General features: G+C 40.3%; 1 protein-coding gene across 1 annotated transcript in view; it reads left to right on the top strand.

The window, feature by feature from the left end:
• Positions 1-4,124: 4,124 nt before the first annotated feature.
• The window catches only part of LOC148815803 (cytosolic phospholipase A2 gamma-like), a 32,740-nt gene continuing 13,657 nt past the window's right edge, over positions 4,125-23,207 (top strand). Inside the window, exons 1-13 of the mRNA XM_088904670.1 lie at positions 4,125-4,229; positions 5,855-5,997; positions 6,200-6,398; positions 9,057-9,165; positions 10,428-10,568; positions 11,983-12,036; positions 13,339-13,416; positions 14,919-15,038; positions 15,179-15,298; positions 19,558-19,596; positions 20,106-20,228; positions 21,099-21,253; positions 22,897-23,065. Coding sequence (XP_088760796.1) covers positions 5,906-5,997; positions 6,200-6,398; positions 9,057-9,165; positions 10,428-10,568; positions 11,983-12,036; positions 13,339-13,416; positions 14,919-15,038; positions 15,179-15,298; positions 19,558-19,596; positions 20,106-20,228; positions 21,099-21,253; positions 22,897-23,065 — 1,399 coding nt within the window. The 5' untranslated portion in view covers positions 4,125-4,229; positions 5,855-5,905. The remainder of the gene's footprint in view (positions 4,230-5,854; positions 5,998-6,199; positions 6,399-9,056; positions 9,166-10,427; positions 10,569-11,982; positions 12,037-13,338; positions 13,417-14,918; positions 15,039-15,178; positions 15,299-19,557; positions 19,597-20,105; positions 20,229-21,098; positions 21,254-22,896; positions 23,066-23,207) is intronic.

The raw sequence follows: 23,207 nt of genomic DNA, 5'->3' as shown, positions 1-23,207 counted from the left end.
TCATTGAGAGAATGGGGAAGATGTGAACCTAGTTTCAGGATGAGTTTAGTTTTTGTTGTCTTTTTGCTGTGGGAGTTGAGAAACCCTTCTTTGAGAACAGACAGAGGGATCAGTGTGATCATAGCTATCTGGGGTGAAATGAGAAACTATGGGCTTGGAGAAATCTTTAATCTTCACAGCTCTAACATGTTCTCTGAAGCGATCTCCTTGTCTCCTTCCAGTTTCACCAACGTAGATAGCTGGGCATTAACTGCAAGAGATACATTGATGAGGTTGCTGGAGGTACAGGATGCCGTCTGAGTGATCCGGAATTGCCCTGAGGGACCCTGAATGAGCATGGTATTAGATATATATTTACAACTCTTTAAGGAAGAATTTTATTTTTTTAATCAAATCACAGAATCCTGCCAAAACAGCGAACATCAGTATGAAGAATCACATCAACTGTAATTACTTTCATCTCCAGGCATCATGAACAAAAAATTCAACCTCCCATGATGGAGCATTCAACACTTTGTTCACTTCACTTGCCATTTTCCAGAAATAAGAAATTGTAAGAATTAATATGTATTACCTACCAAGTCCTACATTTTGCCACCTGAGCTCTCAGTTCCTCCAGCTAGGAAGTGTGATGTTGCATCTAAGCAACTATCTTTAATGCTAAGATTTTGAACAATCAACTGTGCATGACCTCAAAAATATATTTGCATCTAAATGATAAAACAATAATACGTTTTGAATTGACTACTCAGGTTAGAACAAAGCTAAAAAAAATATTAGAAGAAAGGGTGAGACGAAGGTGTGTTCAGGGATGAAACCGGGAACTACTTTTCAGTCTGGGCTTGCCTTATTTGTCACACATTTTGATTAAATAAAGATTTAAAGGTTATGGTGCAAATCACAAACTGGCTTCCAGCCCAGGACTTCCGCCTTGTATCTTGTGACACATTGACGTCCACAGCTGGGAGTGTTTCAGCCTCCAGATGCGTATAAATGATCTGTGTGGAACAGTTGGACTACATCTCGCTCCCCAGGTACATCAGAGACAGGTGAGTATGTACTGCACACATTATTATAACCTGCTACTTTAAAACTGATCACATATGAACCTACTGGAGCAACATTTCTGAGATTGTCTGTGACTACTACTATATTCTGTATGTAATTTCTATAGTTCTATAGGCCTATACTTTAACTTACTGATGAATCCTCTTGGCAATTAAAATCAATAAACTTCAATATAAATTGGGTGTTAAATACTGTCTGGTTCAAGGTCTTTTTTGCAATGTGCAATTATTCATGTCTGATATCTTAGTGGAATATATTAAAAATATTGCACAGGGTTTTAGGGAAACTGATTTAGAAGTGACATTCTAATGTGTCTTTAAATATAATTCACAGTAACAATGTAAATATGCCAAATATCTATTTAAATAAATGCAATTATTAAATACTTCAGAAATTGCAGGATGGCATTTTTTTTGTTGTCAAGCAATATTTTTTTAATATTTATGATGAGAAAATGATCTTTTTAAAAACTGACACAGAGAACTAGGCAGTAAATTTCAGAAATGAATGCATCTAATGATTGAAGGTACTGGTTTATCATTAATATCATTAATTGATAAACTGCATTACGCTTCAGAGATGTAAAACAAAACATCATTTGTTTTTTGTGAAAAGAAGTCAAATTGCCAGGAGACACTTTTCCTGCACCATGTTCAGTCCAGACTGAAAGCGAAAGAATATGACATGGAGGGCCATCTTTTAATTATGAGGCACTGGGAAGTACTGTATGTGGTTGAAAATCAGTGTCAGGAAGACTGTGCCTCTCTTTATTCTGGTCTAAACCAGCCTGTTCTTGGGTGCTTGTATCCCAGTGTCCTCTAGATGTGCAGAGTCGTCTCCTGACAAGTTGAATTTTTTCTTTGGCAGATCCAGTGAAGCAAGAAAACAGCACACTTTCTTCAAGAACAATATGGAACTTCACACGGTACATTAGTATTAATCATCTTAATTCCTAAAAGTAAATATTGGAAAAGATCTAGCAAAAAAGCAAGGGATCAACTTACTTTGGAGGCTTAGAATGTGATATTAAAATTATTACCTGATGCTTCAGCCTTCTACACTGATATGTACTTTTACTTTTTTAGAAGTACCCAGAAGTGCCCTTTAATTAGGCTTTGCACACAAGCAAGGATGTTATTTGCTTTTAAAAAGTGAGTAACATGATACAACTCAAACTTGAAGGCTGATAAGAGTGCCTTGGTAATGTGTTTGGGGTCATTTTGTTTTCTTGGACAGTCCGATGAAAGCAAACAAAAAACAGCGATTCTGAAAAGCACTGGCACCTTCCAGAGCTACTCAGACACTGTGATAACAGAGTTTAATAATAATAATAATAATAATAATAGGGTCTGATAATGTGTACAGTACAAACACACAGTGAAAGACACACGAAATGAACCACAACTTGCATTTCTGACCTCTGACCTAGCAGTGCTGAACTCCCTGCATCCAACCTGCCTTTAAAGAGTTTTATTTTTTTAATTTACCTTTTAAAAATTCACTGCAATATAAGGACCACATATCAAAAAGGAAACCCAAAAAGCAATGAAAAATGGCATCAGATGCAGGATATAAATGTACAGCATATCCATGAACACTCCACTCCACTGATTGAGTGTGGATGTACAGTATATCCATCCACACTCAATCAGCAGAACAACAGGACTGCAGAAAAGCTGTTTTCGTTGTGGAAATAAGAACTATGCAATGTTATGCACCCATTTCTCTCCTATCCTTTAATACAGAAGCACAATTACGATTCCACACACACAACTGTATGTTTTGCTCTCTGTATTTAGTTTGTTATAGTCAGTCATAAGTGAAAACTACACAGAATTACATACATTTAAAATTGAGAACAGGAGTCATTTCTATACACAAAGTGAGTATGGGACAAGCTACAGATCCATGTATTTGAGGCCATTAGCCTGACTTCATTTGAGACACGGCAGAATAAGATCCCCCAATCTAAGAACTACTGACTATGACATGGTAGATGGGCTTGACTCCTCTGAATTCTAACCTTAAAAATGAAATTTGTTATCTAATTTTTAACTTTTCTGATTATCTTGTGTCAATGAAAGACTCTCTGCTCCTCTAACTGGTACTAACCTGTGATTGCCAAATCTATTTGACACCCTACCTGTAAGCAGGTTGTGGAATACCTCTGGCAAGTGGACAAGTCAGAACAGTGAGTCTGCAGGTTCTCATTTTCCCAGTGTGAAACAGAGGTTGAATCACGAAAGTCAGAAGTAACTGTCAATCAACACAGGAGGGGGAGAAAAAATTAAAATATACATAACCATATACATTTTTTTCCAAAAAAATAATATTTAATAAATATAGAAACTGCAGAAAGTCGAACACCTTAACTCTCCACTGAGGTCTGGAAATAAGATTAAGAACTGTAATAATAAGAAACAATCACTTTATTGTCCATATACAAGTTCTTCTATTAGGAAATTGTCTTTTCACATACCTCAACTTGCTCTTCATAAGACACAGACAGGGGGAGAAGCTTGGGGTCAGTCATTTATACAACAACACTGGAGCAGTTAGGATTAAGGGCCTTGGTCAGGGGTCCAACAGAGTAGGATTCCTCTGCTGGCCACAGGATATGAACCAGCAACTTCCCAGCCACAGGTGCAGATCCTTAGCCACAGAGCCACCGCACCACCTTGAGCTGGGATTAATAAAATGGAATAATAAGAACTGCTTCTTTATTTGTGTACCATTACAGGCAATGAGAAGGGAAACCACACCAATTGAAAAGTAAGTTTCTTTAAATTTAGCTAAAATATGGAAACTGTTACCTGGCAGTAGGGCACTTACCTGTATATGTATCAATTTGGTCACTGTGTGTGTGTGGAGTTTATCACAGTGATGTCACTGTGTTTATGTTCAGTGCTGTACAGTTTATCACAGAGATGTAATTGTGTCCATTACAGTATATCAACAGTGAGGTGAAAGGGGGGTTTGTGTGCCACACATGTGACAGTCATGTTTCCACAGTATCTTCTCACTGTCACTTCACTCATTGTTTCAGTGCTTCTTACATCCGAGTTGCTCACACTCTCTGTGAGGGGGAGAGCAAAGCCATTAAAAAGAGAAAACTCAAAATTCAGAAAGCCCTGAGCAGCCTACAGATTGTTTGTGATGGGGTAAGGAGTTTTGATATTCCATTGTGATAGGTTTTTTTATCTGTATTGTACAGTACTTCTGTTTTACAGTTATTTAAATTGTGATGTGTAATGACTTGACATAATCTCATATATAGTTATTAGTCTCACAATATCGTGAAGTGCAAAGGCAGGAATGGTATGTTTTTTCAATATGGAATTAACCTACTGTATATTTATTCCTATACAGTATTCAAATTCTAATAATATTTCAAGTAAGATGATTTGATAGATTCCAATAGAGTTCAGTGTCATGAAATGTGATAGATGGGCAACGTGGGAGTCAGGCTGATACAGAAGAATGTACAGGAATTACTGTCAACATACAAGTAACATACAGATACTGTACATGTAGCTGATTTATTTGAACTCCTAATCAAATGTTTTTTTTGGGCATTTGAAAATAAATGATTTATGAGAACGTTGTTGAAAAATACCAACAAATATATATGTATATATTAATAATAAAGATACTAATTATTAATTATAATCCGCAATATGGTACAGCTACAGTATAAACCACAATGATACTACAAAACTTTACACATTACTCCAAACAACAACCTGAACTTCAGTCATATCAGCCCAAATAGAATACTGCCTTAACTACGCTCAAAGTAGTCAAATGTGCAGTTTAAGAAAATAAGGATGCACCTCGCTGCATCTCTAAAAATCATTTTACAATATTTGCTTCTTTTATCACTCCAGAATATACAAATTCTGTCTTTAGACAATGTAAGCACTCTGTGTGTTATCTGAATAACTATAAAAGAGACAGTCCATCCCAGAGCCACAGCAGCTCACTGGACCAGTTCTCATCCTGCTTTCTATAGCATCAAGCGGACTAGAAACTACATGACTCCCCTACAGGGAGGGGGGTCAGCTGTGGGATGTTACCCACAGCAGTGCAGTGCTCGGAGTGAATGTACGACAGCAGTGTCTGCATAGAGGATTCAAACCCACAACCTGTCAGTAATCAGTCTAAGGGCTTACCCTCTACACTACACCACCCTATACTGTATGCGGTGAGATAAAGTTCCCACTCTAGTCTAACAGCTGCTCAGGCTCAAACTCCCCCTGGTATCCAGACTGATAGAAGGTCTGAAGGTTTTCCTCCTGGACTGGAGGCCAGTCTGCCGAAGGGTCACCCTCAGCAATGCTGCACCCATTTATACAGCTGGGAGGACTGGAGCAGTACAGGTGAAGTATCCTGCTCACATATAGCAGCAGGACAGTGCAGTAATGGGACAGTGATCACACAACCCTCTGTTTGCAAGACCAGAGACTTTGCTGCACACTGACTGTGCGAGATATAGAGGCATACTGAAGCAGAACAGTAAGACTTCAATAATAACCAAAGTTTCTCCTGGTAGAAGTGTTTTGGGGAGAAAAAGAAAGATAAAGAGAAATCAGATTTTAAGGTTTACAATACATATTTTTTAATTATCAGTATTTTAACACAAAGCATCTATAAGAATCACAATGGGCTGCTATATCTGAAAACCTCAAACTGAAAGAGCGAGTAGCTAGCAAAAGAGCAGTCACTATCCTGGTCCACATAACCTCCCCTGTGTTAGATTCTGTCTTCACCTCTCTTCCTCAATTAGGCCTGTGTTCCCCCCATCGCTGTACTGGGCTCTGGGGGGGGTCTGCGTGCCATGGTGGCTCTCATGGGGACTTTAACTGAGCTGGGGGCTCAGAACCTGCTGGACACCATCATGTACCTGTGTGGAGTATCAGGATCCACCTGGTGAGTCTGAGACACTGGGCTGCGAGATCAGCTGTGAGCCTGTGAATTCAGTTCAGATTTAGTGTAATGTAACCCAGGATATTCAGAAGGTAATCCAGAATGTTTAAAGAGAACCATAGAATTAGCTGCACAGAGTGGATACCTTGGTGAAATGTTTTCAGTTTCTTTCCTGATCTGTGTCCTTGTGTGTTTAACTCTGCAGGTGTATGTCCTCTCTGTACCATGACCCACAGTGGTCCTCTCACGTGGAGGAGGCAGAGACAAAGATGGTGGAAACACTCAGCACGGACAATTTCAGCTTTTTAAAAATGAGGCAAAAACTCCACGAAGCAACAGAGGATGAGAAGTTTTCCTTAACAGATGTATGGGCTGCAGGTTTTGTTTACAAAGTGGTGAAAGAGGTCAGTATTGCTTCTTGTGTGTATCGGTCTCTATGTGAGTCCAGCTCTCATTCTTTTCTCATTCCTCAGTGTCTCTTTGTATCTGGCTGGTTGTGTTTGTGAACTGGCTTTACAGAAGTAATACAGCTTGTTGTAGGAGTCTATTGCCTATCTCTACTTCATCAATACTTCTTTTTCCTAAAACAATTCACAAATTTGTCTGTGAAGGGAAGGGATTGATTAAGTAATCAATTGCATGTGTTCAGAGATAAAATGAACTAAATAAAATATCATTAATGATAAAATAACAATGAAAACATGATGATTCTATAAAACACTGCAGCAAAGTAAGACATTTGGACAATGAGGGAAAGGGTGTTTAGTATAAGAGAGTGCAGTAAACCAGAATAGTCACTAGATGCCAGCATGAGACAGTTCTGTGTAGATCAGATTCTAGAGAGTTAATCATTCAAGAGAGATTTGGCTTGCAGGGAAGCTGGATTGAAAATCACAGTTTTGTGTCCCTTATTTACACCTAAAACAGATGACCTACCTGTAATCTAGCAAAACGGGATCTCTAGCTGAATTTGAAGTGTGAGAATTCCAGCTACCCTACAGATATCAGAAATCGTAGAAACACAGTAGACACTGATTGCAAAATACACAACTGGAAATACTGGTAAAAATGTATATTCCCGTTAATGCAGAAAAATACAAAACTAATTTTCTGTTAGAGACAGTTATTGTTCAGGAAACTGCTACAATTGCTATTATTGTATTAACAAACACAGCTCATACATTTTCAAGCTGTAACATCCATTAATTGGATGGATGCTAAATTCGAGTTGCATTTCTTGCACTTAATTAACAAGTTAAGATTCTCTTCAACCTCACTGTCATCGCTGTTCACCTCCTTGAATGTGTGCCCAAGCCAGACCAACACCTGCAGCATTGTGCTTTGAGAACTTCATCTGGTTTACAGTAAATACAGTGTTGTCGTGCCAAACAAAATGACAGGAATTCAGATGTCTATGTAGCAGAAGTCTTCTTTGTTACATATACATACGGGAGCCCAGCTCTTGCAAGCCAGACTCAAAGAAAAACAGTACAAAGGTGATCTTTTATACAGTGCAATCAAAACAAGTTAAAAAGCACTCCCACTACTTAAAGTATGGCTATGTATGGTCTTATTGTGTGAAACTTCTATGCAAAATTCTGTAATGCGGGATATTCAGTACAGCTCCCATGTGATTGATGACAAGCTGCCTTTATGCTAGAGTTCCTTCGGTTAGCTAGGAGGATGAGTACAAGGCACAGTGACTCAGTCATGTCCCTGGGCATACAGCCAGGGTCAGGTACCGTCTTCTGTTCTGAGCGCGTAGACACAGATAGGAAGCAGCTGCACTAAGCTATAGCAACAGGAAAAACACATTATAAAACAAAACGGGACAGGACAACCCTTTATCCCTTCAGTACTGTATATTCATGAGGACAGAATGAGACCAATATATAATAAGACACACAAATACTGTAAAATGACATTTACTTTGATGTTGTTTTAAGAACAAAGCTTTCTATAAACACATTGTTTTGTTAATAACTATCTTCAGTGCTCTTTAAGTTTTCCAAAGTTTAAAAAAAACAGTAAGAAAAAAAAGAATGCAATGTGCATATACAGTATAACCATTACATAACATATAGTTCGATGCTGGGATGCTTGCAACTTCTTCTGTATTTTAGGATCACACATGCCTTGTGTAGTTTGAGAAAAATACTACTCAAACTGTGAACTGTGAGATGTTTTGAGAATTATTAATATTGTGCCAAAACCAACCCAAGCAGCCATCATTTTGAAGTTCTTGTCACTTTCAAGAACCAAAACACAATACAGTATCAGGCAATTGTTTTATTATTATTATTATGATTATGATTATGATTATTATTATTAATAATAACAATAATATATAATAATAATAATAATAATAGTAGTAATTATTATTATTATTATTGTTATTGTTATTATTAAGAGTGATAAACCTGATATAATGGCATGGTGGTAAAATGGTTACCACTGCTGTTTTGCAGTGCTGGGGTGCTGGGTTCAATTCTGAACCTGGGGTGCTATCTGCAAGAGGAAGGGAATGTTACTCTGACTTGTCTGAAGCGATGAGTATGGTGATGAGGAAGTAGTGTTACTTGGAGCTCCTGAGAGGAGCAAAAAGGAGAAAGGCCTGGTGTGTTTTTCTGTCAGTCTCCTTTCACTGTACAGCGGTCTCCATCTCTAGGAGTTTCAAAACACATTGTATCCAAATCCCAATCAGGTCACGTGGCACCTTGTTGCGAAGTTGATTCTAGTTCTCCAGGACAGACAGCACCCTTACAGGCGGTTAAATCCAGATTTTTGTGTTTTATTAGAGAGGTGTGAGAGCCAGCTGATAAACCACGTCACCCAGCTCACACTGAGCATATTGGTCTCCACCTTCATTGGCATATGCGTGTTTATGTCTCCATACCACCATTAAAATCTAATTTCTCAGAAAGCGTACGCTGCATATTTGTAGTGTTAGTCCTCCGTAGCTCCTTCAGGCTTTTATCGTAACTGATCTTCAGACCTGGGACATGTCTTGTGGCTCATCTATGGACTTTAATGTTTATTCGCACATGCTCGTCTCTTCTCAGATGGATGACCGCAAACTTTCAAAGGAAGAAGATGTGGACATGACCAATCCCTACCCCATCTATGCAGCTGTGGACAAGTCACAAATGAAAAAGGAAAAACACAACAAAGGCACATATTTGTTCTAGAGGCCATAATTCTGTAATACTGTATATTTTATACAATTAAGATATTTTATTAGGATTAATCAAAGTTGCAAAGGAGACGCAACAATAGCAGTAGCGAGACATAACATCAATAGTAAATTGTTTTCCATAACATTTTGTGCTAATACAGCAGGGCACTGAAGAAACCTGAGTAAACTATCTTATTAAAGACACAGCTGCAGTGACTCAGCTAGGATCTGAACTCCCAGTCTCTCTGAGAACTCCCTCTTTAGAACTATTCTAGTTTCGTCTGCCCCACTGCAACACAGTAAGGCGTTTTGCAGCTGCAGCGGCGGGCGGCCACATCTCCGCTCTGCCTGGAACACTGAAGAGACAGGATATTGCAGAGCACCTGGCTGTTGTGAGAAGTCACATGGTACCAGGTGCTCTGACCCATTACAACCTTTTCTGTTTCTCCTTGGAAATGACCTTTACAACAGTTCACTTCTGAGTTATCTTCCAGCTTCCCAGGTGGAGCCCTTCCTGTTCCTAGTTTCCAGTTCTCCTGGGCTCTGCCTGGGAGCTCTGCTCACAGTTATGATGTCCAGGGCTCCTCCTGGCTGCTGACTGTGGACCAGAGGTCTTGACCCAGCTTTGTACTGGACCTCAGCAGGTGACCCTTGGCCCAGCCTGACAGCATGCGCTGGCCTGGTCTCTGGAGAAGAGCCCGAAAGAGCGTGTGTCCTGGTCAGCCCAGCAATCAGCCTTGTGGATGACCTCCCTGACTGGGAGTATCCTGCCCAGCCCAAGGGTTGGACCCCTCAGATCTAAACTGTGCCCTGGAACAAAAAACAGTTCCAGGATCTGGTGGCCTTCCTGCACCTGCTTTCCCTACACTCCTGTCCTACATCCAGTTTCATCCCCTTTCCTGGGCAGTCCCAATGGACTATTCGATATCCAAGCGATCCCTGCTCCTGGAGCCTAGTTGTTAGGAATCCGGACAATGTAGAGTCTCCGATGAGTCGGGTGGTCCCTGCTCCTGGAGCATGGTCGCTAGCAACAGATCCACATCAGGCTGTCACTGCTCTGCGTGAGCCTGTCTACCACTCAAGGTGCAGTGACCGGCCACTCCCCCTGAACTGTTATGCCCTTAATCTTGGGTCCATTACACCTCCACATCATCCCCCGTTTCCTGGGGAGGGGGGGTGCGTGGTCATAATAATTCTAAGGAGTTTCTCTAATTCTATTTCTCTGTCTTCCTTTCCTTCCTGTCTTTTCCCTTTGCAGGGATTTGGTTTGAAATAACCCGTCATGAAGCAGGGTACCCTGAGTATGGAGCCTTTGTAGACACCAGTGTCCTTGGGAGTCAGTTCAGTGGAGGAAACAAGATAAAACACAAAGATGAGATGGACATTCTATACTTGCAAGGTCTCTGTCTCTTCCTTCTTGAAACACTGTGTCCTCTCAAACAGCTCATCTGTGAGATTTAGAGACAGAAATCTTACTGTCGGGCAGCTGATTCTGAGAGAGGTTTAGACAGAGCAGTGTCATGCCAAACAGATGTAAACTGTGTTTCACTTTACGGCTCTAGAGAGAATCTCCAGCTTTGAGTTCCGTGTTATTTCAATATCATGGTTTAGAGGGCATTCCGTCTGTCAGGAAAGTGCTTCTGGTGGGTTTGTAGATTATACTGGAGCAGTGGCTCTGTGGCTAAGGATCTGCACTTGTGGCTGGAAGGTTGCCGGTTTGTATCCTGCAGCTGGTAGCAGAGTACTATGCTGTTGGGCCCCTGAGCAAGGCCCTTAACCCCAACTGCTCCAGGGATGCTGTAGAAATGGCTGAACCTACATTCTAACCCCAAGCTTCTCTCCCTGTCTGTGTGTCTCATGGAGAGCAAGTTGGGGAGTGTGAAAAGACAAATTCCTAATACAAGAAATTGTATATAGCCAATAAAGTGATCTTATCTTATATTATTTACGTGACCTATTTTCAGAATGTTTTTTGTATAGGATGTCAGGCATAATGACATCTATGTGATGAACATTTAATAATAATATCAGGGTTTATTGTTTATTTATTAACCCTTTACAATTTCTTGCATTAGGAATTGTCTTCTCACATACCCCAGCTTGCTCTCCATGAGACACAGAGAGAGAGAGAGAGAGCCTGGGGTCAGAGTGCAGGGTCTGCCATTGTACAGTGCCCCTGGAGCAGTTGGGGTTAAGGGCCTTGCTCAGGAGCCCAACAGACCAGGATTCCTCTGCTGGCTGTGGGATTTGAACTGGCAACCTTCCAGCCACAGGCACAGAGCCACCACTCCGCCCCGAAATTTATAGTCATTGTCTATATTTTTATATTAAAAACTGATACTAACTTATTTAAAAATGTGACAGATACACACAATACAAATTTATAAGTTAGAGAGTTTCATATATTTGAAATCTGTTCTGGACCTTTTCATTTGCTGCATCAAATTGAAATCCAGGGATTGTACGGATGTACAGTAAAGTGGCCTGCTGTTTTAAGAAGATTAGAATATAGAGGTGTTTAGTGCTTTATAAATACTTAGTAATATATCAGTAAATATAAGTGACACATTTCTCATGGGAAAAACCTATAAAATGATATAGCTAATAAAACTGAAAAGTGTGCAAAAGAATGTGAACAAATCCAAGTATTTCTTTAGGTAGGACTTTACAGGTATAATTGAGTGACAGCTTCAAAACAAGTCACTGCTGACCGTCACGGATTGCTAGCATTCATGTGGGGTGAGGAAGTCGAAGTTAGTTCAACTCCAAACCATCTTTGTCACTCAGTTCATACTGTTCTCTGTTTTTTTCAGGATTGTGTGGCAGTGCAATAGGCGATATGGAGCAGAACATAAAATTTGTTAAAGGTATTTTTATTTTTGTGCATTTTATTAAGCAAAAATCCATGGTTTGTTTAATGACCATCCAATATGTAATTATCGTGTGTTAGTCAGGCTGACACACTTCTAAATCCCTGGTAGCAGCACAGCAGAAAGAGGGACAGTAGGCTTTCTTCTAAGCCCCACTATGAGGACATACATGTATTACACACCCCAGTGTCCAATCCACTCCACAGCGATGCACAGGGTATGACAGGAGCGGTGGTACTGCTCTCAATTAAGAGCACAAGAACAGTTACAGTGGAGGCAACTGGCCCCTCCAGCCTGTTTGGCAGTTAGTAGCTACAGTATAGTATTTAATCCAGGAAACTCATCCAGCTTTTTCTTGAAAAAACAGGGTATCAGCTTCAACACCATGGCTGATACCTCACTCCATACTTCCTGAATAGCAATGTTGTGGAGGCCTGTACCCCAGATTCCCTAAGGAAATAGCTGGATAAGAACGCTGGATCATTTAGAACAGAACACTGCAAACTTTCAGACACAAGGCAAATTCTAGTACCCTGCTATATCACCCTGCAACTCACAACTGGCAACCCCCTGAAGCTAAGCAGGTGTGAGCCTGGTTAGTACCTGGATAGGAGACCTCCTGGGAAAACCTAAGGTTGCTGCTGGAAGAGGTGTTAGTGGGGCCAGCAGGGGGCCCTCTCCCTGCTGCCTATGTGGGTCCTAATGCCCCAGTATAATGATGGGGACACTGTACTGTATACAAATATGTGCTGTCCTTTGGACGAGACGTAAAACTGAGGTCCTGACTCTCTGTGGTCATTAAAAATCCCAGGGCATTTCTTGAAAAGAGTAGGGGTGTTACCCTGGCTTCCTGGCCAAATTTCCAATTGGCCCTTACCAATCACAATCTCCTAATAATCCCCATCTATGAATTGGCTTCATTACTCTGTTCTCCTCTCCACTAATAGCTAATGTGTGGTGAGTGTTCTGGCTCACGATGGCTGCTGTTACATCACCCAGGTGGGGCTGCACATTGGTGGTGGAGGGGGAGTCCCCATGATCTGTAAAGTGCTTTGAGTGGAGCATCCAGAAAAGTGCTATATAAGTGTAAGCAATTATTATTATTATAAAATAGAGCAAGCTGAGGCTAACCTGGTAAATTCACTTATTCCTTCCAGTATCGCATCTGATTTGATTTTCCAGTAAAACTCAAGGAATTCCTGGTCATATGTGGCAGACGACACAGACCTGATGGAAACTGGAACATCTGGAACACTGGATCAGACCTTGAAGTCTAATCAGAAGCTCTTTTTGTTCCAGATACAATATTGAGCTTCTTATGCTTCCATTCTGAAACCAGGGCGATGGCACGTACAAGATGCGCAGAGATTCCTGCAGGTGAGATGCTCTTATTTTCTGTTGCTTTTCCACAATTAGTGGCCTGATTGCTTTTACAGTGGTACTGTAGCCTTTACATATTGCAGCAGGTGTTGGAGTTACAGTAGGTATTCAGTGATGTGGAGGGAAATGAGGATGAACGTGCTAAAGGTAAAGGGGGCTTAGTGTAGGTGTGGTTGTTTAGGGGAAGGTCTAATAATCCTGAGCAATCCTTCACCGAGCCTCTCTCATTCAAGACCAGACTCCTTAGCAGTGGCTCCCACTCTTGTCTGTCCAGCAGGGTCAATACTAGCCAATAAAGACAGAATCTAGACTGGTACAAGGTTTGACCTAATATCCTTCCGAAATGTAAATCCACCCAGTGCCAGGCCCAAACAATCCTAAGTTAAAAGTATATTCTTCTGGATTCTGATTGATCTGCCTGTCCCTGAATCCTGAGATCTACATGTTGGCCCAGTGGTTCCTATTCCTGGTCTCCTGCACTGAAGTCTTCACACCTGGATCAGCTACTGATCAATTCTGCTGGTTTGAAGACTGGAGTTCCTAGGTTACCTAGAATCCTAAGGGCCCTGTAATGATATTCTGTGGAGCAAGAAAGAATGCCAGTGAGGCTACAGTGCTATTAAAGCTATTCTTATTTATTATGTAAGGTTTTTAAAATAAGCTGCTGTTTTTTATTTCCATTGACCAACTGGGACAAACATGATAATTAACTGAAGAAGCTTAAGTAACTTTCACTGTCCAACAATCCACAAAATTCCAGAACACCACGGTTGTTTTGCTGGAATTTGTTTAGAAATCACCCTACAAGAGAAGAAGCCACTACCAGGGTTCGCAAATGCCTGGTCTTCTCCAAACACCCCATTAATATTGTGTTTTCTCTGGGACAGATCTGTACTTCATAATTTGCAGGCCCTAACCTGTTCCCAGATCTTTCTGGGAATCTTTTTTTTACCACTTCAAGGCTAATTTATTTGAGAATAGGTCTGCTGTATCTAACATAACTGTAACTTAAACTCAATCTCCCTACTAATACTGTATTTCCCTTACAAATAATATTTTGTTCTGCCTACCCTAAACAATTGCAATCTTTTCAACTACCTCAGTTACCTCATCAACACATGCCCAACACCTCTCTGTGTAAAATGTTGGAAACAGCAAGAGTGACAGTAGTCAAGTCAGCAGTAAGACATAGAAAACACTCTTAATGCAACTCCATAGGGAATTAATGTATTTGCTGTTTCTTATAACCAAATTTTTAAACATAAGTAATGAACTGACAGATTTAATTTAAATTGTGATAATTTGCAATTGCTTGCACATTTCATAATTTCATTATTTGCTTTGGAATTGGCAGGCCTATGTGTAGGTAGGCAGAACACTGACATTTCTTTTTAACTAGTCACTTTTTAGCTCTCCAGGAAAGTACACAAAATGTGACCTTTTCTTTTTCCATTCTAAAATTGTACCTTTTTGTCCTGGACGGTGGGTCTCATTCACAGGTGAACGGTGTAAATGTAAAAGGTGCAGTACCCTGCTTTGCCTGCTAGACCTCCATGAGAACCTCTACTGTGGCAAAGACTGCAAACCCATTCTCAACTCTATGAAGATCATTTTTAAAGGTACAATAAGTACATGTGAAATACTGCAACTTCAGAATATAAGGAGGATTACAAATCGAAGGGAGTCTTTTCCTCCATCTGACTCTTACAGTATTCTTGGCTCTTACCTCTTGTTTCGTCTTGATTTCTCTGCCTCCCAGATGAAAAGGTGGTATACGAGTTGATCTCGCAGTTGTACGATACATGGGACACTGATGGAAAGGATGTCCAGCAGATGAAGATTTCAGCTCTTTCAGATATTATCTTTCAACTTTTCCAAGGTACAGTAATTGGATCTCACTGGAAATACAGATTCCAGTTTCTGTAACACTGTCAGAGTTCTGAATCACAAAGTGTTTTTTAGAAGGTACAGTGCTGAGTAAATGCATGTAAATCCCTTAACCCTCTATGGGAGTAATTATTTTAATGTGTTTTTTTTCTTTTAAAGTGCACTTTTCCTTCTGTCATTTCTAAATGACAAAGTCCCATAGAGGGTATTTTCATGTATTTTACATATTTGAAAGCGTTAAGTGTTATTAGAGCTCTGAATCTAAGTAACAGATAAAGTTAACCTGATTAAACAAATGATGCAAAATAAGATTTTCTTTCAACCTTTATTTATTCTCAAACTACAGTATGTAACATTTAATACCCAATAAAGGATGTGAACCTTTTGATTCAGTAACTGGTGGCACTCTCTTGAGTAGCAATTACTGTGACAATTTTTTTTCTTTAAATGTAGTTCAGTCTCTCACATCATAATTGTCCCATTCTTCCTTACTGAACTCCTTTAATTCTGTTACATTTGAGGGTTGCCTTGCATGGACAGATAATTTCAGATTCTGCCACAACATGGAATTTCTTCTTCTGCAGAACCTAATATTTCTCTTTGAGGCCAAAAACTTATATCTTTGACTCATTTGTCCAGAGAACATGGTTTCAGATGCCTTGGGTATATAATCTTTGACGAACTTGGACAACAGTGTTCTTTTTGGAGAGCCAGTGGTTTTCTCCAGCTGTAAATGGCCTGCAGTTTCTTTGTTATAACTCTGGGGTTCTTTGTGACTTCCTTGTTGATTTCCTGGTTTGTTCTTGGAGAGATTTGAAAGGATGGGTAGGGTGAAGATGGTCTTAAGAGAAGATCACTAAATTGGCCATATACAATTTCTTGTATTAGAAATTTGTCACTTCACATACCCCAACTTGCTCTCCATGAGACTAACAGACAGGGAGAGAAGCTTCGGGTCAGAGTACAGGGTCAGTCATTTATACAGTGCCCCTGAAGCAGTTAAGGGCTTTGCTCAGGGTTCCAACGGAGTAGGCCAAGGGGATATGAATCGGAAACCTTCCAGCCACTGGCACAGATTGTTAGCCACAGAGCCACCGCACCGCCTTTGGTCTTTCTCCATTTATAGAGTATCTGCATGACATTGGATGAGTGGAGACGCAAATCCTTTGAAATGGTTTTATAACTCTTTTCCAGGCCGATGAGCATCAACAACTCTTTTTGTGAGGTCCTCAGAGATTTGCTTAGATTGGTGTATAGTGAAGACCAAACTCACAACTTTTCTGAATTTTACTTAAGTTGGAATCTTCGAGACTCAGTCCCCAAGATCTAATTATATAGGTATATAGGCACCTGATTCTATAATTCTCTTAATTCAGCTACTGAAAATAGGAGTTCACTTACTTTTTCACATCCCCTGTACTTTATGTATTCATTGTTTGCTCAATTCATACATTATTTTGTTTCAAAGGCACAGAACTAGTTAATATAATCCCTATTGGATATTTTAAGACTGTGAGGGATTTTAATTCAAGAAGGCTATTATGGCAATTTTACATATTTATATTTGGGGTTCACAAACTTTTTCTCAGCCCTGTAAATCATTGTATAACACTTTCACACCTGTATTTCACATCTATATTCTGAGTTGGTGTTAGTGGAGATCACATGAAACTAGTCTGCCCACAGAGAAATCAGGTTGAGTTTTTGTTATTCATTATAAAATAGAATATGTCATGTACAGTACTTTACCACATTAAGAACATAACTCCCAAATACACAAAAATGTGCAAAAGAGATAAAAAAACATTCTCTTCCATTTCCTTATACATCAGATATATTTAGTTTTACCCCTCTTATGATTTACAGTAAGATAAAACTAAGAGAAGAGACATTAAGAGAAAGAAGTTCTTATTTTATTATTTTAATATTTCCTATTGCAGACAGCTGGATCACCTAGGAGAAACTGACCAGGGTTTAAATGCAACAGTGTCAAGCTCCACTGAGGTGTATAGAGGGGGCAGGCATAGCAATGAGCATAACACAAATCTTATGACCTTTGAGAATCTCCATGGAGCTACCACAAGACACTTTAACACAGGAAGAATTGAATCTCAACAGCTAAAATACAATTATCTATACAGATAGATATTTTGCACACAGCTTACATTCAGAAAATAAGTCATGAATAATCCTGACTGCATTTCTTTACATGAAACATGTTTGACCAGTCTTGAGTTTAATTTACAAACAGTATTTTGACATTTCATTTATTCCTTCTTCAGCATGATCTAATCAATAGAATAGTGGTACAGATTCAGCAATTCAGTTTCACTTGTGTCCTCTGATCACTGTTTATTCTGAAGAAATGTAATGAGTTGACTTTGCCCTTTAAAAATTCTGAATACTTGATCCAAGTTCCCTTTAAATTCTCGTGTGCTCAAGACTAAAGAGGTCCACATTCTTCAGCCTGCCAGTACAGGGCATTCCTTTAAGCTCTGGACTTGCATCTGGTTACTCTTTTCTGGACTGTTTCTATCACATAATGTGTTCGACTTTCCCTGTTCCAGGAAATCAATAATTCAGTCTCACATAGACACATACTGTATGCGGCAACATGTTTAGTCACTTTGTTAAAATTTCTTTGTTAAAACATCTTGCTGTTCTTTCTCGTCTTCAGACTGTGTTTGGAGTTTCTGACACTCAAAAGGTTCAAATCTTGCCTCACTGATCGCTGTCACTTTGTCTCTCTTAAGGGGTACAGGTCTGGTGTTCCTCTGGGCCCCTTGCTCTTCAGCATTTACATGTTTCCACTTGGTCAGCTTTTAAGATCACATGGCCTCAGCTTTCATTTTTAAGCTGAGGATACTCAAATATACATCCATACCAAACCTGACACTGATGTGGATGTCTCTATTCTATCTAATTGCATCTCTGACATAAAAATTGACTCAAAACTCCCTTCATCTTAACTGTGACAAGACTGAAGTCATGCTTATTGGCACCTCCCATCAACTTTGTGAAGCCAGTCCTGTAACAGTATCTGTAGATGGTTCTGTACTTGAGCTTCAATCTAAATTGAAAAACCTTGGGGTTAAATTCGATTCTGTCTTAACATTTGATGCACATGTATAGCATATTGTCAAAACATCTTTTTTTCACCTCAGAAATATCACTAGACTACGCCCTATGATAACACTAACTGTGGCTGAAAAGCTGATCAACACAGTTGTGTTCTCTCGAATTGACTACTGGAATGCCCTACTCGCTAGGGTATCTAAATCTACTTTGAACAAACTGCAGTATGTCCAAAATTCAGCAGCCAGAATCCTGACCAGGTCTAGTGCAAGTAATCACATCCTATCCTGGAGTCCTTGCACTGGCTTCCGGTCAAATTCCATGTAGACTTTAAAATCCTCATGCTCACCTATAAGGCTCTGCATGGCTTGGTACCTGTCTCAGTACCTGTCTGAACTATTATTGCCCTACTCCCCACCTCGCAACCTTCACTCTTCTAACTCTGGTCTCCTTACTGTCCCCCAAGCCCATCTACATTGTATGGGTGACAGGGCCTTCTCCTGTTATGCTCCCAAGCTCTGGAACTCTCACCCCAAGTATTTTAGAGAGTCACCTTCTCTAAACTCCTTCAAATCCAGACTCAAAACCTTCTTCTTCAGAAAAGCCTTTACTTAACTGTTCCATTCTTCACCCCTCTGTTTTTCTTAGTACCACCATCCATGGTCTCCTCTGTATATTGTAATTGTGTTTTATCTTGTGTATTTTTTTATTTATTGTTGTTGTCATTCTGTAAAGCATTTTGAGAAGCCACCTTTAAAGGTGCTTTATAAAATAAAGTTTATTATTATTATTTCATGTTCATGTGTTTGCATATATATTATACAGGTAAATACAGTACATATACTATGTGTATATAGTTGGTACCAAATTGCAATAGTTAAAATGCCATTATTTAGGACTTTTTTGTATTTTTGTTATCAATTATTGAGTGTCTCATATTTTTCAGGTTTTCATTTCAGCAGTGTACACTTTTTGCTGTAAATTTTGCTGTTAAAAACAACTTTCAGGTTGCAGTCATATGTTTGTATGAAAAGTAGCACAGCAGAGAATTTTTTGTTTACAAAAAGTCAAATTCTGAAATTGCACCGATATTTCCCTTTGGTGTTTCCAGAGGTCTGTTGGAGAAAGTCCATTTTCAGAATCAAAATCAACATATTTTTTTCTGCTTTTTTCAAGCAACTGCTGATACACATTTGGAGGGAATAACTCTACCATGTAAGTGATTCCACAGAGAGTTTATCATGTATACACTCCCAAATGGACTGGGGTATTTCGGTTCAGCTTGCATCAGTACAGTTTGAGGTGCAGGACATTCTGGCTGAGAAAGAGGCTCTGATGATGTTTATTTGACAAAATGGCCATGTGTCTCAAAGAGTTTTCAAACAGATGTCTATCATGCAATGAGTAAACACAGTTAAGACAGGTAAGGTGTTGTATGAGTTAATTTCAAGGTCAATTTTCAGCGAGGCAGACATATACTTTATTAGCTTAAATGCCAATTGTCCTTATAGGTTGAAGTGAATGCTGCATTTTACTCACAGAGAAAAGGCTGCAGGTTAGAGGTCCTTATTGGTTGCACCAATAATTGGGCTTTAATGTCAAAATCAGACATTAAGAAGATTAAGAGACCAAGAGATTAAAAATTCCATTGGGAATAGTAATTGGTTACCACAGCAATACTGTGTACCGGATTAAAGCACTCACATTTTTTTCTCTTCTTCCAGCTAATCCTGAATCTAGGGTGCTCCCATTCTTCAATTTCAATGCACATGCTAAACTATTAAAGGCCTCTTCTTCCTGGACCTGGGGATCCAGGTACAACTTCCTGTACAAGCACCCCAATACAGGTGAGAGTCCAGTACAGTGCAGCTGCACAGACGATGCAATACCTGTAAGAGTCCAATATAAAGTAGATGTTAACTTGTTGGCCTCCTAAGGCTCTGTACCTTTAATAGTGTTCGCTTAGTCCCCTCTGATCCAGTCATCATCATCCAGTGATTCAGGATTAGAGAAGCGGTGACAGCAGGACACAACTGGCCAGGGGCCCATGAAGTTGGATGGACTAGTTGGTTTAGGTTTCCATTGGGTTTCCATTTGTCTTTGGCTCAACAGCTACTCAAGACCTACAAGGCACCTCACAGAGAAACTCTTCTCCTCCCATCAGCTCAAACTATACTGTAAGGCACTGTGGAAAACTAGTTAAATTAGTGAATGGCCCCAAGGGATGGACATGTTAGAGGAGCTTGTCCATTGATCTTTATTCAACTCATTGGAGAGGAGATGATGGCTGAAACCCTGAACTGAATAAAATATATATATATATATTTAACACCCCATAATATGACACAGTATTATGATTATTATTGTGGAATATGAAAATGTCATATGATGGTGAATTTATCCAGGACTGTCATTCAGTTACTATAAAATTGAGCAGGGAAATGTTGTACATCATAGGGTGGTATAGTCAGAGAACTCAACACAAATATAATAACAGACCAACCTGCAACATTATACTGAATAGTGTTAAACTGTTTTTCTTAATAAATTGTCTTGATACCAACCTTTTCTGTTTTTCAAAGTGTGAGACCCTTCACTCTGTATGTTTTTGTTTGTCTGTGTGGTTTTGAATTGAATAACGTCTTGTGTCATTATAACAGATCATGTGATTCCTTCTTGCCATCTCCTGAAAACTTTCTTGTTTACACATTCCCCAGATAACAGCCTCCCCAGTGAATTGCTCAGTGAGGACACAATCTACCTCCTAGATGCTGGTCTGTCCATCAACAGTGCCTACCCTCTGGTCCTGAGAAGAGACAGGGGAGTGCAGCTCATTTTGTCCTTTGATTTCAGCGCTGGAGACCCATTCTTGGTAAAGTACATAAAACTACGGTGAAGTCTAGCCAGTGCATTGCATGATATTAGCATGAATTTAAATTGTGCACTATTACCTGCATATGCAAACATTTGGTTGGTGTTTTAGTAACTGCCTTCAAAGCGGATCACACAGCCATGGGTCAGGCTCAGACTGCTTTGTAGGAGGTCCTGTGGTCTACAGAGTTATTCCCTCAGTGAAGTGGGCCAGTGCCAGATCTGTATGTCACATTGCTTTAAACAGGGATTCACGCAGCCTGATTGTCTAATATTGGGTACTGGGATACTGAAGTACCTATTGCTAAGCTGTGTTGCCCACATGAGTGGCGAGGACGGGCAAGGAGGAGATACGGGCCCAAGAGCAAGAGCTTCACAATTCCATGTAGGGGTAGAAGCCAGCGTTCTCCAGAAGGGACTCTGAGTTGCTGGAAGGAGTGCAGGGAGGAGATTCAGGGACAAGACTGGGCTGGGTGCACCAGGAACCAGGCTGAACTGGGCAAGTGGTATCAGGACTGTGCTAAGAACATACTATCAAGGAGGTACTGAAGAGAGTGTGCCTGGGACTGGGCTAATCTGTGTGCACATTGATGATCGGAATCAGTGCAGAGTTCCACAGGCAGGTCAGGACAACGACAGATGGAGGGGCTGGCAGGCTGAGGCAGAGACGAAAAGGTAGTGTCCATGTGGTAAGCAGGTTGGTGGGTTGGTGGGTAAGAGGGCTAAAATGCAGGCAGAGAACAAGGCTGGAGTGCAGAAGAGCTGAAGGAATGAAGAATCACCAGGACCATAAGATGTCCTGTAATCCTGCGTGCAGGGCTGAAGATCTCAGCGATTGGGCCCACAGACAACAACAGCATCACACCGGGACTGTGGGTCTGACGCAACACCGGGGGAACTGAAGTGTGTGTCAGGGGACAGAAGTGTTAATTGCGGGCAGCTGCCACACCAAACCCACAGAGAAATGTGGAGCCGCAGCCATCTTGAGACCCAACCACACTGCCACATTCAGCAGGCAGGATCAGATCAGGGGAACACAACATCAGACAGTACAATCCTGGCAGGTCAGGAAGCAGACAAGCAAAGGGGGAAATCCAGACAGGCAGGGGAGTAGTATAAAACGGGCTACATGAGGGATTCAGGGAGAAAAGGAACAGGAAAAAAGCAAGAAGAACTCTGCTGGGAACTATGGTGGTTTGTAAGTGACACAGTCCCGAATTTCTGAGCAGAAACTTAGCAGGACTTACATAACCAGACCACCAGATGCAATATGACTTCTAGGTGAAACAGGCCCTGAGGAAATAACACCCATCTTTTATGTTTTTGCCAGATACACATTTAAACATCAATCTCTGATAAACATGAGTATAATTTGTAAATATACTCTTTTATTCAAATCATGTTAATGCAGTACATATAGTACATACAGTACATTCCTTATGGTAACTTAACATTGAGTCTTTGCATTCATTTTATTTCATATGAGGATTTCCACTATTTGCCAGGATAATAAGTGAGAAATAGTTTTTTTCCTTTTATTGGGATGTAATGAGACAAACAGATACTGTAGATTGATAGGTTGAGGACAATGAGGGTGGACTTTAATTTTTTTCTGTTCTCTTCACCTTTCCACTCCCATCTCAGACTGTCACTGAGACAGCTGAGTACTGTAAGAAGAACAATATTCCCTTCCCACCCATCCCACCAGTGAGTAACAAGGAGAAGAACTGTCCCTCAAGCTGCTACATCTTCCAGGGTGAAAACACTCCCACTGTCATGCACTTCCCTCTCTTCAACAAGGACAACTGTGGAGGCAAGTGAACCACAGCCAGCAGGCATTTTAGATTCCAGCTACAGGATTTGTGTCACCTTTGGTTGGTGAAGAATGCAAGGCGCTGGCAAGGTGGCACTGTGGGTTTACATATGGTTCATTGAGACTACTCAAAATGGGCACT

Source organism: Atractosteus spatula, chromosome 24 (assembly GCF_055471065.1).
Source record: "Atractosteus spatula isolate fAtrSpa1 chromosome 24, fAtrSpa1.hap1, whole genome shotgun sequence".
Taxonomy (NCBI): domain Eukaryota; kingdom Metazoa; phylum Chordata; class Actinopteri; order Semionotiformes; family Lepisosteidae; genus Atractosteus; species Atractosteus spatula.
The sequence above is the reverse complement of the archived record's forward strand: the minus strand, read 5'-3'. Positions and strand labels throughout refer to the sequence as shown.